This window comes from Oxyura jamaicensis, chromosome 3 (genome assembly GCF_011077185.1).
Source record: "Oxyura jamaicensis isolate SHBP4307 breed ruddy duck chromosome 3, BPBGC_Ojam_1.0, whole genome shotgun sequence".
Lineage (NCBI taxonomy): Eukaryota > Metazoa > Chordata > Aves > Anseriformes > Anatidae > Oxyura > Oxyura jamaicensis.
The window spans coordinates 112905374-112920719 of NC_048895.1; the positions used below are offsets into that span (position 1 = coordinate 112905374).

The 15346-nt window shown below is 43.6% G+C and overlaps 1 protein-coding gene across 3 annotated transcripts in view; it reads right to left on the reverse strand.

Annotated features, from left to right (window-relative positions):
- The window catches only part of RUNX2 (RUNX family transcription factor 2), a 148618-nt gene that overhangs the window by 79933 nt on the left and 53339 nt on the right, over window positions 1–15346 (reverse strand). For all 3 annotated transcript variants that reach the window (XM_035321097.1, XM_035321096.1, XM_035321098.1), the window contains one exon: window positions 12499–12660. In XM_035321097.1, coding sequence (XP_035176988.1) covers window positions 12499–12660 — 162 coding nt within the window. The remainder of the gene's footprint in view (window positions 1–12498; window positions 12661–15346) is intronic.

A 15346-nucleotide genomic window follows, 5' to 3' on the forward strand; every position in this document is an offset into this window, starting at 1 on the left:
GAGAAAAGAAAAGAAAAGAAAAGAAAAGAAAAGAAAAGAAAAGAAAAGAAAAGAAAAGAAAAGAAAAGAAAAGAAAAGAAAAGAAAAGAAAAGAAAAGAAAAGAAAAGAAAAGAAAAGAAGTTATTTAGAAATTGAGAAAGCCCACTTATCCATTAACACCGTTAAAAGTGATGTCTTGTTTTCTGGCTCCCGATACTGATTTGTTTTGCGATCATGGGCATAACATTTGATTTTCCTGGCTAAGGTGAATATTTAATACTTCTTATTAGCCAAGCGGCAAAGGTGAGTAACATGGTTTGGAAAACACTATGAAATCATTTGTTGGAAGACTCTGCAAAGGTACAAAGATTAAAGGTAAACCTCATTAGACATATTTCTGACAAGCTCTTTAACAGGTGAAGATGCACAAAATAGACAAGTCGGAGTGAGGAGAATTAGCTAATAAATAAATAAACTTTTTACAGGCAGTCCAGATAACTAAAACAAGGAGGCATACGAGGCCAGCCTGCATTGCCATCTTTAACTGCTGGAGCCTGAATGCCCCTCGGGCTCACCCGCATGGCCGCAGAGAAGCAGAGGCTGGCCCGGCTGAGAACCAGGCACTGGGCGCCGGCTCCACGGCAGCTGGAATGGTTCCTCCATGGGCAAGGAGCCTTTCTTCAAAACAGCTCCAAGCCAGTCTGGCCCACCTACGTTGGCCAGGCCAAAGTAGGAATTGGTTGGGTTTGGACTACCCTTAAGCCCAGCTTCCTATCTAATTTTGGAATCTAATATGATGGGGCTCCTAATTAGGCTCCGGTGGTACTTAGATCCTCCCCTGCGCTCCTTTTCACCCATAAAAATAATCACGGGTTGGCTTTTAGCAGGAATCAAAATGAAAACAAAAACAAACAAAAAATCCCTTTCAAGAGAGATATTTGAGAGAGGAAGAGGGAAGAAAGGGGGAAGAGAGGTGCCTTTTTCCCATTGCCAGGATTCCTCTGTGGCTCCTCCAGACCTGCCAGTATCCACATCACAGTTCCCGGGGACTTCCTCTGCGGAGCTTGTGCGAGACGCTTCTTCCAATGAGCCATTTCATCTCAGGCTTATGTTGCACAGATTCTGGGTCAGCAGCCCTCCTGGTGTTTTGGAGGCACTTGCTTCCTTTCCTATTTGGTAAACCAGTCACCTTCTGCAGAAGGTCTCATTTTCAGTCCTCAGTCCCGAGTCTAGATCCCAGCCTTTGCTATCTGCGCCCTAAAGGGCACCTAAATGTTTATGCTCCTTGTCACAGAGGTCTCTGCTCTATGTGTTCCCCTGACAGGCTGTTTGCAGCTCTACGTGTCCTTGTCAGTCAGAAACCGTCCTGCAGTGATGACTCCCACTTTATGGCCAGCAATCTAGTTAACGAGCTCGGGGGTGTTTTGAATGTATTCATCAATCCCCATCACTTCTGAAGCATTTTATTCTAATATTTTTTGCAATGTTAGTTCTGACCTTCTCTGTTTTTAAGTTTATCTTTTAGCTGTATCAAAATTATTTTTTTCAGCTTCAATGAAGTTTTTTGGCTGGGATTTTTCTTTCTGCGGGACATGGTTTTATTTTTGTTTTGAATGGCAGCGATACACTTAACTAGCTGGCTACACTTAACAGGAATGACCTACAGATGTTCGATCCTATTTCTGCACAGAGGGACACGTATCATGTCACACAGTCGACGTCAGTCCATAGAGACTACAAGCCTATAGACCTACAGGAGATAGAACTGATCTAGGAGCCCCGTTGGGTTTCCTCCCATCCTAAGTAGATTCAGAGAGATCTCTCAACAGCTACTAAATACAACAATCCAGATACAAACCTCCAGCTCTGGAAAACCCTACAGCTTGGGGAAATATACATTCTGGATTTGCACACTCTGGGAACTGAGCAACCACTTTTGGCCACTCTGAGAAAGCAGACGGGTCCTGGGGCTAAGCTGGTGGGGCTGATGATGAATGAGGATGCTGACCAACACTGCTTGCCTCTCATCACAAGCTGCAACGAACAGCTTAGTGCATATTTTCATGCTGTCCATGAAGCCAGGGAGGAGGTGAATAGCCACAGAGCTATCTCATTATCATCCTTCAAACCACACCCTTGCATTCCCTTCTGACTGATGCTTACGGAAACTCAGCTCTACTGAGGCTGCAGCCACTGCTATCATGCTGAACAACCATCACTGGCTCAATTCACGTTTCCTTAATTCCCTCTTGTATTCTTTTGTACAACACATCTTGTAACCGGTTTCATTGTGCTTTGGAGTGTGAACTCAGAGAGAACAGGGCCAATCTCTCATTTTTTCCCTGCCTTTCTATAATTCTATAGTGCTTAGCTCTACGGGCTCATGGTTTGCAGCTCAGACTTTCCAACACTACCGAAACACAAACAAATATCAACAGCCACTGCGTGTTGCATGGTCAGAGGTGATTCCAGCACAGGCCCATTGGCTGCTCACAAATATAACCATTACTTTGATCACTGAGCTGCACCACCTGTAGTAGCCAAACTCTGGTATATGAGGGCAAAACCTCATGCAAATTCCAGAGAAAAGTGATGTTAACAGGCAGAAAGATCAACCTCTCCGTTTTCAGAATCGCCCCTTGTCTTAAATCTGCCTGTCTCTTTCTCTCCAGCGGTGCTCCCTTTTCTCAGCACAGTTGCTTCTCTTTTTCACAAGAGCCCCAGGAGACCTTTTCTGACCTTCCACACTCAGCTGGGTATCCATACGGTATGACAAAATACCATATTATGGTAAGCATTAACGGCCACCACAGGATAAAAGGTCAAGTGGGTGGTTAGAGACCTTTGGGAAAAACAGCCAGGAGGCCTGGAGGTGATGTGGCCCAGGCTGGGGTGATGAAGCAGTACACCAACCCCTCTCCTCTTCCACGAGCATCTCTAAAAGGTCACAAAACCCCTGCATAATGCGCACGGTACCTCTTTTACCAGAACTAAGCTTCTTCAGGAATGAGTGCTTTGCCTGGTCTGAATAATCTCAAGGGTTTAACGCAGTTTCAACTCTCTTCTCGTAAAACTGCCCGTGGGATGACCATGAAAGTGGACAGCCAAGAGGCTGCTTGGCCATATATCTGTTACATGAAGGACCACGGGACTCTGAGATGAAGTTTCTTCTTTGCCATTGACAGAACAAATCGTAACTAAAACTGTAGGGAAAAGCCCCAGTGCTGATAACTGTGTTTCTCTTAATGAAAGGTTAAAGAATTCCTAAAGGAACTGCAAAAGCCCACAAATTCAGTGAAAAATGCCTTCCCATTTTTTTTTTTTCTGGTGGGTTGGAAAAGCAGCTTCACATCAGTCATTCAACCCAAACCAGCTCCAGTTCATCAGATACCGTAGGAGAAGTCTGGCTGACTAGGGAAGGGAACTTCCCCTATTTGATATGGTGAAGCGAGTCTACAGCAAACAAAAATCACCAAAATACTTTTCACCCCTCCATTGTCCTCACAAGTCAAATCAGTTCTGCATCCCACAACATCCAGCATCCCCGAGACCCACCGCAAACACCTCCTTGCTCACCCACCTCCTTTCTAGGTCGGTCACTGCCACAACAAGACCTAAGGGAAACCGCTCGAGGCACAGAACCGAGAAACGGCACTGCAGGCTGGCAGGCAAAGTTGTAGCAAGTTCAAATGAGTGGAAACTAAAGTTAGACAAATTCAGACTAGTAATGAGACCCACATTTCCAAAGTGAACTTAATTAACGTCTGCAACCGAAGGTTGTGGTGGATTTTGCTTCCCTGGAAATTTTTAAATGAGGACCAACTGAGGTGTTTTTTTTTTTGTTGTTGTTGTTGTTGTTGTTTTCCCAAAGAGGTTACTCCTGAGTTCAAATGAGAGCTAATTTGAGGAAATCTGGCAGCTGGGTTCAAAGCAGATGATCACATGGGCTTCTCCGTATTAATAACTTCTGAACCAATATATCTGTGCAAAGCCCCTTACAGCAAATACTTTTCCCCTGAGCTTCACATACAAGGCTCCACCATTGCTAAAAGTCCTTTCTCTCCCCAAAGCCTTGCAAGGTGGAGGACACAGCCCTGTCTCAGCCTTCCTGGGATGCTGAAGCACCGCGTGCATTGTCCTCCACATCAGTTTTGGGCAGCAGCTTGCATCAGGGCACGTGTGGATGCCTGCTTCCAGCCAGTGGTGCTTGCTGGGACCCTCCACTACCCACACACCACTTCTGTGGACATGAAGAACCTGTCCCAGGCATTGCCTGCTTTGATCCTTCCCCTCGCTCTTTTTGAGTCAGTCTGAAAGCAAATATGAAGAGATTTCTAGATTCATGTCCCCAAATACCCTGCCCTTATGCATTTGAAACAGTTCCTTCTCCCTTAATAACATCCTTTAGGAGCCACTTGAAGGCACACGCCTTCATTTTATCTCATTCATCTTCCTCTTCGTCACTGCCTACAGTTTTTTTTGAACAGCCAGAGAAAGCCTGAACCACTTGTATGGCTCTTACCTTTTCCTTCTGTCACCGGTATAGCCCAGTATCACCGGTGTCAACGCTCTTTTTAATCTCACAACCAAATTGGATGACACCAGTTTTCCTTTTCTGCTGAAACACCCACCAAGAGTGAAGGAGGAGATTTGGAGAGCTGCAATGTAGGGCCACCAACTACTACTAAACCACTTCAGAAAGGTGTTGTGAGGCTCTGCAGGGCTCCAGTGTTCCCTCTCTGACCCAGAGCTGGCCAAATTCTTCATGGCCATAAATGCCAGGAAATTTCAGCCGAACACAAGGCAGCTTCAGCTATTTCTAGCAGTAGCAGTCTTTGCCTCTTGAATTGTACTTTTAGGTGTAAGGTTTGCAAAAAGGCTCTTTTTTGCTGCACAGCTTCTGGATGATATGATGTACTTTTCTGCCTCTCCTGTACCAACCCCAGTCACAGACAGAAGGACCAAATTCTTCCCTGCCCATATTTTATGGAACCATTTCAATAACTCAACTTGTTCAATTAATTGAACAAAATCCAATGCAACTCAAGGCCACAGAGAATTAAGGGCAAAATAAGTGATCCTGACCATTCTTATCTGATTTTACACATGTAACAGAGTTTCACATATGGGGTTGAATTCCCTCTCTGCATACACACGTGGTAGGGCATCAGTCAACACCACTGGCTCCTTCCAATGAAATCCTACTGGCTGTGTGAGCCATGCACAGTGTCCTTCTTGCTTCACTGACTTCACGGGAAGTTACTCAGCGCTTTACAGGATCAGACCTGGAGGATGTACATGACTTTGAGGAAGGAAAAAGCTCTACAGAATATTAATAGTCTATTTGCTTCTAATTGTGGTTGATAGAGATGGTCCTGGGAGGTGCGTAGGACACGAGATGCCTCACACGGCCTCAGTAAGTCTTTAAATATGGTGCTGGTGACAAAGGTGGGAGAGACACCACATGGGTGCATGAATCAGCCAGCCCCACAGGTCAAAAACCAGCAGCAATCCCACCAAGAGAATGGAGAAATCACCACATGCCTTTGCACAAAGACGAAGCAAAGAGCTCGATCTCACAGCCTTCTGCTAGGGGTTTATTGACCTTATTGGGAGCACACCTATAGGTAATGAGTCAGGATCTGGCCCTTTGAAAGTCTGGAATCAAGCGCCCGATTGCTCCATTAACAATTAGCATTCTGTTTACAAAACCCAGCAGAGTCAGTAAGAATAATCATTACACAACATGCTCAGACTGTGATTCCGGTTTAAGTTAATATAATTTTAATGAGTTCTTCAGAAAAGGCCTGGCACTTATGGAAAATTTCCTTAATTAATATCAGACCCTAAATTAGTAATAAAAAAAGCCCTGAATATCATTTGGTCTCAAGCTGGAACTAAAGTATGTTTTGGCATCATTACTAACTGTTAGCAGCAAGTTCTGGAAACAGATGCAAATCTTGATATGTGTCCTAAATATAAAACACATTGCAAAAAAAAAAAAGCTCAGATAAAAATATATCTATACATCCACATATATTTGAGTGTGCTATTTCCTGCCTGTATCAGCAACAAATTTATTCCATTTAAAAACATTCCACTTGCTTCTTTTTGGTATTTTAAAGGTCCCTTATTTCAGGAATAAAACTCCCTCCCTCTGCCTTCATTTCTCCTGTTTATTTCCTCTCCCGACAGCAGTTTTAAGTAAATGAAAAGGGCTTAAAGACGCGCATTATAATACTCAGCCGTCTGAAAATCGGCCCGCTTGTTTTACCACCTAAATGTGGGTATAGGTGCCTAATTTGAGGCCACCCACACGAGAAGAATTTGGCCCTCATCCTTGAGGTAGGGAGCATGCAACGTATCTTCTGGACAACCGCTCCAATGAGCGATTCCACCCAGGAGAGACGCTGCTACTGAAACCCCACAGACGAGTGCCAAGGTGCTGAGATTCCCAGGTGGCACCGAGTGGGCAAGAGACTAAAAATGGAAAAGCTGCGGTAAACAAAATAAACAGTACCGCTGAAAAAAAATAAAGAAAAAAAAAATAGAAGAAGAGAAGCTACAAGTTGAGGTAGGGTAGCAAAATGAGCGGGTTGTTTCTGGAAAGAACAGAACCTCCCCAGCTCTCCCGAGTTCTTGCTTTGCCCTAAATCACCGTTTCCTCGCAGTGGAAGCATGGAAAAGGAGCTGGGAGAAATGGAGACAGAGACAACCTTGAGTCTCTCTGCTTCCATTAAAAAAAAAAAAAAAAAAAGACAGAGTAAAAATTGTTATAGTCACCAAGAAAAACATCACAGTGGAGTGTGAGCGCACCAGAAATGGAGCTGGCTTCTTGGGTTTGCCAAGAGCCTGAGACAATATTGCTGAAGCGTGAACTGCCCATTCATTTCAGGAGCTGCTAACACAAACGCCTTGCTGGCAATGGCTACGGGATTAACTGTTTCTCTGCTCCCCAGTGAACTTAGGGAGAAAAGAGAATTGTATTGTGAAGACAGCTCTAATGTCTTTTCTTATGAAGGCTCCAGTCCCGAAATGTGCTGAGTACATCTAATGAAGTTAGTAGGAATTAAGGGATTCAGGAGTAGCTACTTCATGGGACCACAGCTTTTATTCAGTTAGTGGTTGTAAAGTTTTCTGAGCTCCCTAGAGGAAGACAGACGACTTCCCTTTCTTCAAGTTAATATTTTTCAAAGACCAAATCCAAAAAAATAAAAAAAAAAGGAAAATCCTTATTACAAAGATCATGCATGCACATGACATTAAGTAAAATCCAAGGCAAACTGAATTCAGGGTTAGAAACCCAAGATGACGACCAGTAGAGGACCTCAAAAGAAGCCAGCACAACCCTGTGAGCCACTTCCTCATTAAGGAATGAATGCCCAACCCAGAGGTTCAGCTGCAGCTGCCTCCCTGAGACGTGTTCTCCTCTGTTTTATGATCTGTAGCCTTACAAGAATGAATGTTAAATTGTGTAAAAGAGTGGTACTGTCACTGATTAGAGCATGGCCAGAATTTGCAGGGTTGAATTTATACTTGCCAGCCCTCAATGAGCTGGGAGAACTGGAACATTTCTTAAATTCAGTATCGGATTAAGGTCCGGGATGGTCCAAAATGATGCTGTGATATCTAGAGAGTGAGACGAATTGATGGGAAAGTTTGGCTACACTGAAGCTAGCAAACAGCCCAAGGCTGGAGCCTTTCTCTGGCTCTAGATCCTGTATGGTCTGGCCACAGCTGTAATACTAAATCCTTTTAGCTTCCACAACAGGGTAGCTGCCTACGTGCTGCCCATCAGGAGTAGGTTCAGGACTGTGCTCATTTCCCACAGGGGACCTGCCTGGGAGCATGCTGGCCAAACCAGCTCTGAACAAACCCCACTAACAATTAAGCAGCCCAGGCCCTGCCACCACTTAATTTATTAGTAAAGAGATTCCTTTATGGTCATTTTATTTCACGGGTCTGGGTCTGCAGACTTCTGGTCACAGACTCAGCCCAGTGTGTCCCCCGCCTGTCTCGGCATGTCCCAGTTCAATGACACGGTAAATGTAAAGATGTAAAAGTTCACCCAGCACACTGCGGGGACTCCAGTGCATGGGAAGAGCACGGAGGCACAAAGCCAACATCCCCAGCTTGTGCCACTCACAGCAACGTGGCCCAGCTACATGAATCCAGCTGTCTGTGAAGACGGTCACCCTGGGGCTGGAAAAGGAAGGTCTGGTGATTTGTACTGGTATCTAGCATCACTTTTAACTTTCTTTTGTCATATAGGCATTTTTCAAATGCTGTTGCTTAGAGTAGGCTCCTTCACAGCCAGCACTGGGTGTATTAATGTTACTGTGCAAGTCCTCCAGCAGCTGAAGACCTTGACCCTCCACGTGTCTCTTAAAGGTGGAGAAAAAAAGCAAGAGTTTGCATTTAGGCAGAAGCATAAGCAGAACCAGTATAGAAGTCTCCCTGCCTCCCTTCTCAGGAATATTCTCAACACAAAAATTCAAGCTCAAGTCCTGATAGAGGCCAAGGTGAGGCAGACCCCAGCTGGGTTAAACCAGGACTGAAGTGTACCAGTGACATGGGTATGTTTGTTGGACAGCTAAATCATCTCTTTGGGATTCACTTCACCAAATGCAGACTATCAGATCAGACATGCCTGTGCCTGAGCTGCTCACCTAGCCTCACTTCAGAGCCATGGACAGAAACAGGCTCCTGCAAGGCCCCACCAGGGATCAGTACAGCTCATCTGCAGACTGGTCAAGTGAATTGAGTGCTCCAAAGGCTGCCTTGTCCCCACTGACTCGAAGCTCAAGGTGACTGTCTCAGGTACCCTGTGGGCATCTAAACTCAGAGGAAACCCGTACGTCCTTCAGCCACTGCAAAGCAACTCTCTTGTGACTGCAGGAACAATGCAACCTGTACTCCTTGCTCTGAACCCTGCATGCGCCAAAGACTTGCTGGATCAGTCCCAAAGCTTTATGTAAAATGGCTCTGATGTGTATTTATATGAATCATATACATTAATTACATAATAGACACTTATGCTCCCCATCCCACATACAGTTTGGTTATGCATAGGACACAAAAAACTGAGTGCCTTCACTATGAATCACGCAATAAGACTACAGCCCCCAGGCAAAACTCTCTCTAAAATGACCATGTTCACATATTCCCATGGTTTCCACTACAATATTATTTAATTAAGAATATTAATCTGCTAGGCCACCAACTTTCATTGTCTTTTGGGGAAGTCTAAGCAGACAGGTATTTTAATAAAATACGGGGAATCCTGCTCTTTTTATAATTGAGTTGATGCAATAAGGTAAGTCAATTGTATGGTCTCGTGGGCTTATTTTTAATTTATTCTTGATAGGAACATGAGACATATACCAGAGAGATCATCGGTCCAAAGGTTTCAAGAATTTTTCCAGCTAGTCTTTGGGTATTTTTTTCTGCTTTTCGGCTATTGCTGTTGAATACTGCCCAAAGATGTGTGAAATATCATTAATTAGTTGCAGATTCAGCACCGGTCCCCATTTGCAGAATAGAAGATGAATATTTGAAGTTTCACACCTACGCTGCCATGAGCGCTCATTTGCACGTGCCTGCAGCATGCAAGCAGACATTTCAGCTGTGCAAAGCCAGCAGGTATGCGTCTAGACACTGGCACAACCCGTTCAGCCACATTACACCAGCCTGCCCGAATAACGCCTCGGGATTGCAGCCTGCTGCCCTTTTCCCCTCTCCCATGGGACTGAGAAATGTATGAATGGATTGGCAATCCCCTGTCAGCTCCCTTCCCGAAGCCCCGAATCAATTTTGATGCTCAACACAACGACCACAGCTGTGGTCGAAACAGAGGTGTCCTCATCACCGAGGGAGGCACCCATCCCTGGATGGGGAAGAACACAGCCGTTTTGGTCAAGGGATGGATGTGTTTTCCAGTCGTGGCAGTATCATCAAAAATAGCTCTTGAGGGCTGCCACTGACCATACAAGCAAGAACCACTGGGTTGTAAACTGCCTGGGTTTTTTAGGTGGCATGTTTTCAACACCTGGGTGAGCACAGCCTAAGCAGTGGTCTAGGCAAAGCCACAGTGGCTCGTAGAAAGGCTGGGTGATGCGAAGCTGGGGCAGGTAGGAAGTCCTGTGCCTGTAGGTGTGACATCCAAGGCCTAAGGGGGAAGCTTTACCCATTTTTCCTCCTGTATGATGTTAAGCAACAGGCAGTAAATATGGCATTCATTAAAATTACCTTGTATATTTTTAACAGCCTCGATAATCAGATTTCTGCCACCGTATTGGGAAGCAAAGTTTGTTTTTATTCAAGGCCTTGTAAAACACTAATTCCTCCCTTATGCACTGAGGATGCCTGAAGTTTTCTAGTATTTTTAGAGTTCTTTAGTAGTTATTTTTCCTCATCAAGGCTCTGTTCTCTTCTGAAAGATGTGTTAAGTAACCGAGTAGAGGCTCCTTTCTCTCAGAACGTGAAGGATAAACTAGTTGCTGTAATGGGCACCTTTAAACCTGCATTTCTCTCTCTACTTTATACACAAAAGGGAACAGATCCTGCCCTCCCATCTTGAGGCAGTACACAGAAATTTTCTCCTAGGCAGAAACCCTGGAGAAGAACTGCAGTGTTTGCAATTGGGGCTGCAACACATCTCCTTGATGCCTGAGAGCCAGGGCTCAGCCAGGAACGCCATTCTGTAATTCCGAACGTCAGCAAACACTGCAGACAACCTCTGGAACTTGAGTGGAAGATCAAAGCCCCCTTTCTCAATTCTGAATCTAACTGGAAGCAAGATCCCCGTGTTGGGAGAAGGTGAGAGCCTCATGGAGATGTTGGTCGATCCCCCAGAAGATGAATGGCAAGAAGAGCGATGGCAACCGACTGTGGAGTACAACAGAAAAGTTCAGGCCGCGGCCACATAATGTACACAGCCAGGTCGTTTAGTCATTCTGCCTGTGCCCACATGCCAGGCACTCATGTCTGAATACACACAGACAAGCAAGGGCTGCAGGGCAAGTACGCGCGGCGCAGCTGCCACGGTCCCAGCCGAGCCTCTCCTGGAGGTATTGCCGGAGGCACAATTGCAAAAATAACTGATTCAACAACACAGACCATCAGGAGACTCCGACTCAAAGGGAACTTGTTTCGGGCCAAACAAAGCATTTCCTCAGCATCAAGCCAATCTAGTTTTCTAAACCAAGTCAGCGCATTGCATGGAGAGCCCACAGGAACCTGCTCCACTACCCTACAACCCTTGGCCCACATGGAGATGTTTGGCATCTCTGAAAATGCAGAGCATGCTAGGACCACAGAGGCTTTTGCAGCTGTTTGTTTGAGAAACAAAGCTTCCCTCTTCCAAGATGAAAGAAATCAAGGAGTCTAAACTAATCAAATCCTACATGCCTGCTGGCTGAAGTTCAGCTTGTCAGTGATGCAGCTCAGTGGAGTGATCAACATTTCCAGCACTACGAGCTTGGTGCAAGGGGAAAACACGACAGCAAGAAATTCACCTGGCTGCAAGTCAAACAGGTGTATGGCAGCAGAATCCAAAATTATAATAATATCTTGCAAACATGGAAAAAATAGATGTAATAAGACTGATTCTTTGGTTTTCATTAATGAATCATAAAGGCTTTCTTTACATTACACATGCTTTTTGGCATACGCTGCTAATATTTCTACACTTGCAAGGTTGGAATTTTCATACTGAGCCACCCTCGCCTAAGGTTCCTCATTTTTGGCAAGCTATAGAAGGTGACTGTGTGCCATGACAGGCTCTATCTTACTTTGGGGCAATCAGATTACTTCACACAGATGGTTTTATCACTGAGACCACTACAGATGAATTGCACTGTATGTAAATGTACATTTGTTTGATTAAAAAAAAAAAGTCTCAGTTCCTAGCTGCTGTCTTGTCTATATTCCTAAACATATTTCCTCTCTCCTGCATCATTCCAAAGCACAATTTGTCCAATCTTTACCCTAAAGTGACTCAGCTAGTTTCTGATAGGCATCTTAAGTACTCATTAACTAAGGAAATAGGCTTTCTTGAGTTACTGGATTAAAATGAGGGAGAATGAACCTTAGCCTTAACTATTGAAGAAATAAAGGCCTCTATCTAACATCACACACAACACAGAAGTAAAACACCCATAAAAAAAAAAAAAAAAAAAAAAAAGAATATCACAATTATGTTAAAACACGCAAACAAACATCCTCTTATGGGGGGTTAAAAAGAATTTGATCATAGAACCAGGTTCGCAATATTCACAGTAAAAAAAATATGCTGATCTGAAATGAACCTAGTGACAATCAAATGAAACGCACTCCAAGCAAAACAGCAGCTCTTCCACTCCAAAAAGAAAGGGATTTTGACCTCCACCCACCGTGCAGTAACCCTGTTATCACCAGCTGAGCTTTGTGCTTCCTATTAGAGTCTGCAGCCATTTAGGCAGCCTCTATGAGTCCTGTACCTATCTGCATAAATGTTTTAGGAGAAACACGGTCTTTACCTGAGAGGCGTCTGGGCACATCGGTGATGGCTGGAAGTCCTGTGCCTCGAGTGGAGGACAGGGGAGTTGTGGAGTGAATGGACGGTGAAGTCATCTGGCTCAAGTAGGATGGGTAAGACTGGTCGTAGGACCACGGCGGGGATGACTGTGCCTGCCTGGGGTCTGGAAGAAAAGAGAAAGAGAAATTAAAAAATGAGGAAGAGAAATTTTAGGGCACCAACAGTCTAATTGAAAGAAAGGAGGTTACTGAACACACACACAGTGCTATAAGGAAGGAGAACACAGTGAAGCACAACCTGCTCCTCTAGACTCAACAACTAAGATCTGCTCAGTGCTTCTCCCTCCCCAGAAGATATTTTGGGGGAAATGAATGGAGCAGTGAGCAGAATTTAAGAAAGATCTAGCAGCTGTTCTGTAAACTCCTGATATCTCTTGTTCAGGTCTAAAAGAGCGTTACCCCAGGACTCCCCATTCCTCAGGGATGCGGACAGATAAACTGACAGTAAATGAGAAACACGGGGCATGCTGCAGCTGAGCTGAGGAAGTGGACTTTAGAGGCAAGAAGACTCCAAAGTCAGCACTTGGCACATCTGTCAAGCTGTTATCCAGTTCAAACATTACACAGAAGTGTTTTTAGTACTGAAAATGCTCTCCAAGAAGGAAAATGTCATTAATCTTATTAGCATCTGTCCAAAAATGTCATATTTGGATACTGGCCCAATTACCTACAGTCACCTCAATTAGAACAATATGAAACCAAATGGTTTGGGATAACTCTCAGAAGCTAATGTTGCCTTTTCACATATTTGTTACAACTCACTACGGAGGAAATTATTTTGAGGATAAATACAGTTTATTTTTTGCTGAAACTCTCTGGTGGATTGCTCCAAGTGAGGAAGAAGGAGGGGTAATTTTACTCACTGGTGTTGGGATACCCAAACCATTCATTCACACTTAATATCTAGTGATAAAGATACCACCAAATTCCTCATCAATTAATTATTAGTTTTATTTCTTTATGTTGATAAAAACAAAGAATTTTCAACCCCAAAGTTTTTTTTTTGGCAATGGCTGATAAACAGAAAACTATTTCTGAGCTGGTTCACAGAAACTCTAGCAGATGCCTCCAAATTCTCCCCAATATTTTCAGTGAAGCACAGCAGGTCTGCTCAGTTTGGAGAACCTGCAATATCAGAGCACTGTCCTAAGGCCCTGCTTTGCAGACAGAAATGTGATAGCCACATGGCATAAGCAAAGGCACTTTTTCAGGAAATTCAACTCTTTTTTTTTTTTTAATTTTATTTTTTTTAACTCCTTTCCCTGCTCTTCCACACAGCAAAACCTTGTAGTTTCAGCTATTCCTTGTTTATTTTTTCTTTCAGACATGATTTGTTTGAAGAGATGTCTGGAAAGCAGATACTTCCTTGAAGCAAAATAACTATATAGATTGGGGAAAAAAAAATAAGACTTTGCAATTTAATTTTAAGAGGATTTTCCCTGAGTTTGCCATTTACATTAGAGCCGAGTAATATAAATGGTTAATATAAACTCCTCAGAAATCTGAAGGACACTTGATCATTAAATGTAATGAACTTCTTTGTTTTAACAATTTCAAGGCTAGGGTTGTATAGATTGGCGCAGGTTCAAATCTGACTGACTGCTCGTTGTTATATCTGATATCGACATATTTCTCTGCCTCATTCCACTACTATAATTCACCATTCAGTCAATGGTAAATGATCTTCAACTGGGAACGGAAAGCCTACGCTTGCTGGGAAAACAATCTTAAAATTAATGATGTGTCAGGAGCACAATCTCAAATCCAAGCTCGTTCAAACTCCACAAGCTTTTCAATTTCTGTTTCTGAACCCAAAGCAGAGACCCTTAAAGTTTTGATTTCAGGTCAGCTCCAATGCTGGAAGGAAACTGTATAAGCAGGTAAGGATTGAGCAAAATCACAGCAGAGGATGTTTTCACAGGATTTCGGTCTAAGATGGGGAAAACATCAGGAAAGGAGCTGCCTTTTGGAGGTTCATGCCACTTCTTGTGGGGTAATCCTCACGGTGTGAGAAGACCTTGGCTGACCCTGGCACCCTCCTCACTTTGCACACCCACGCTGGATTTGGTTTTCTACCTAACATCCCTAATTCAACAAGCATCAATGCCTTTGTGAGCAACAAGAAGGGTGAAGAGAAAAAAGTGAACAGACTTATGTGATTTTTTAAAACATTATTTCCTACGGCACCATCAGAGGCAGAGCATGGAGCTGGACGGATAAATTTATAATTTATAATCTGTTGATCCAGATTATAAATTATAAATTTTTAATTTATACTTGATTTAAAATCCTCATGAACCCCAAACTGTGAGATTTTAAACTGCAAAGTATTTGAGAGAAAGAGAAGAAAGAGAATAAACTGTTAGTGAAGACATTTAACCACTTCTAGCCCTTACACAGATCTCCCGTTGGACTTGGGTAAGTCACCCAGTCTCCCTGTGATGCAACTTCTACCTAAATTTAAGTATAATAATGATAAATTATTCCCTAACTGTCTTGCATATTTAGTTGGTTGTTTCTTTACGGTGCTGGCACTGAGTACCTCATTCAGAAAATGGGGTGCTTATCTTGGCTGGAAGCTTTCAGTCCAGATGTTCAGGTGTGAACCTGAGCCCCTCTGAAACTAGAGTGCAAGAAACAGCTCCAGGGAAATTATATCATGTCTTCTTATGGAATAAAAAAATAATACCGAGGAAAATTTTCAGCTGAATTGAAAATCAGAAGATGCCTGAGAGTTCAGTGACTGAGGAAAAGGCCACAGAACACGAGGCCGGAGGGTAAATGTGATTT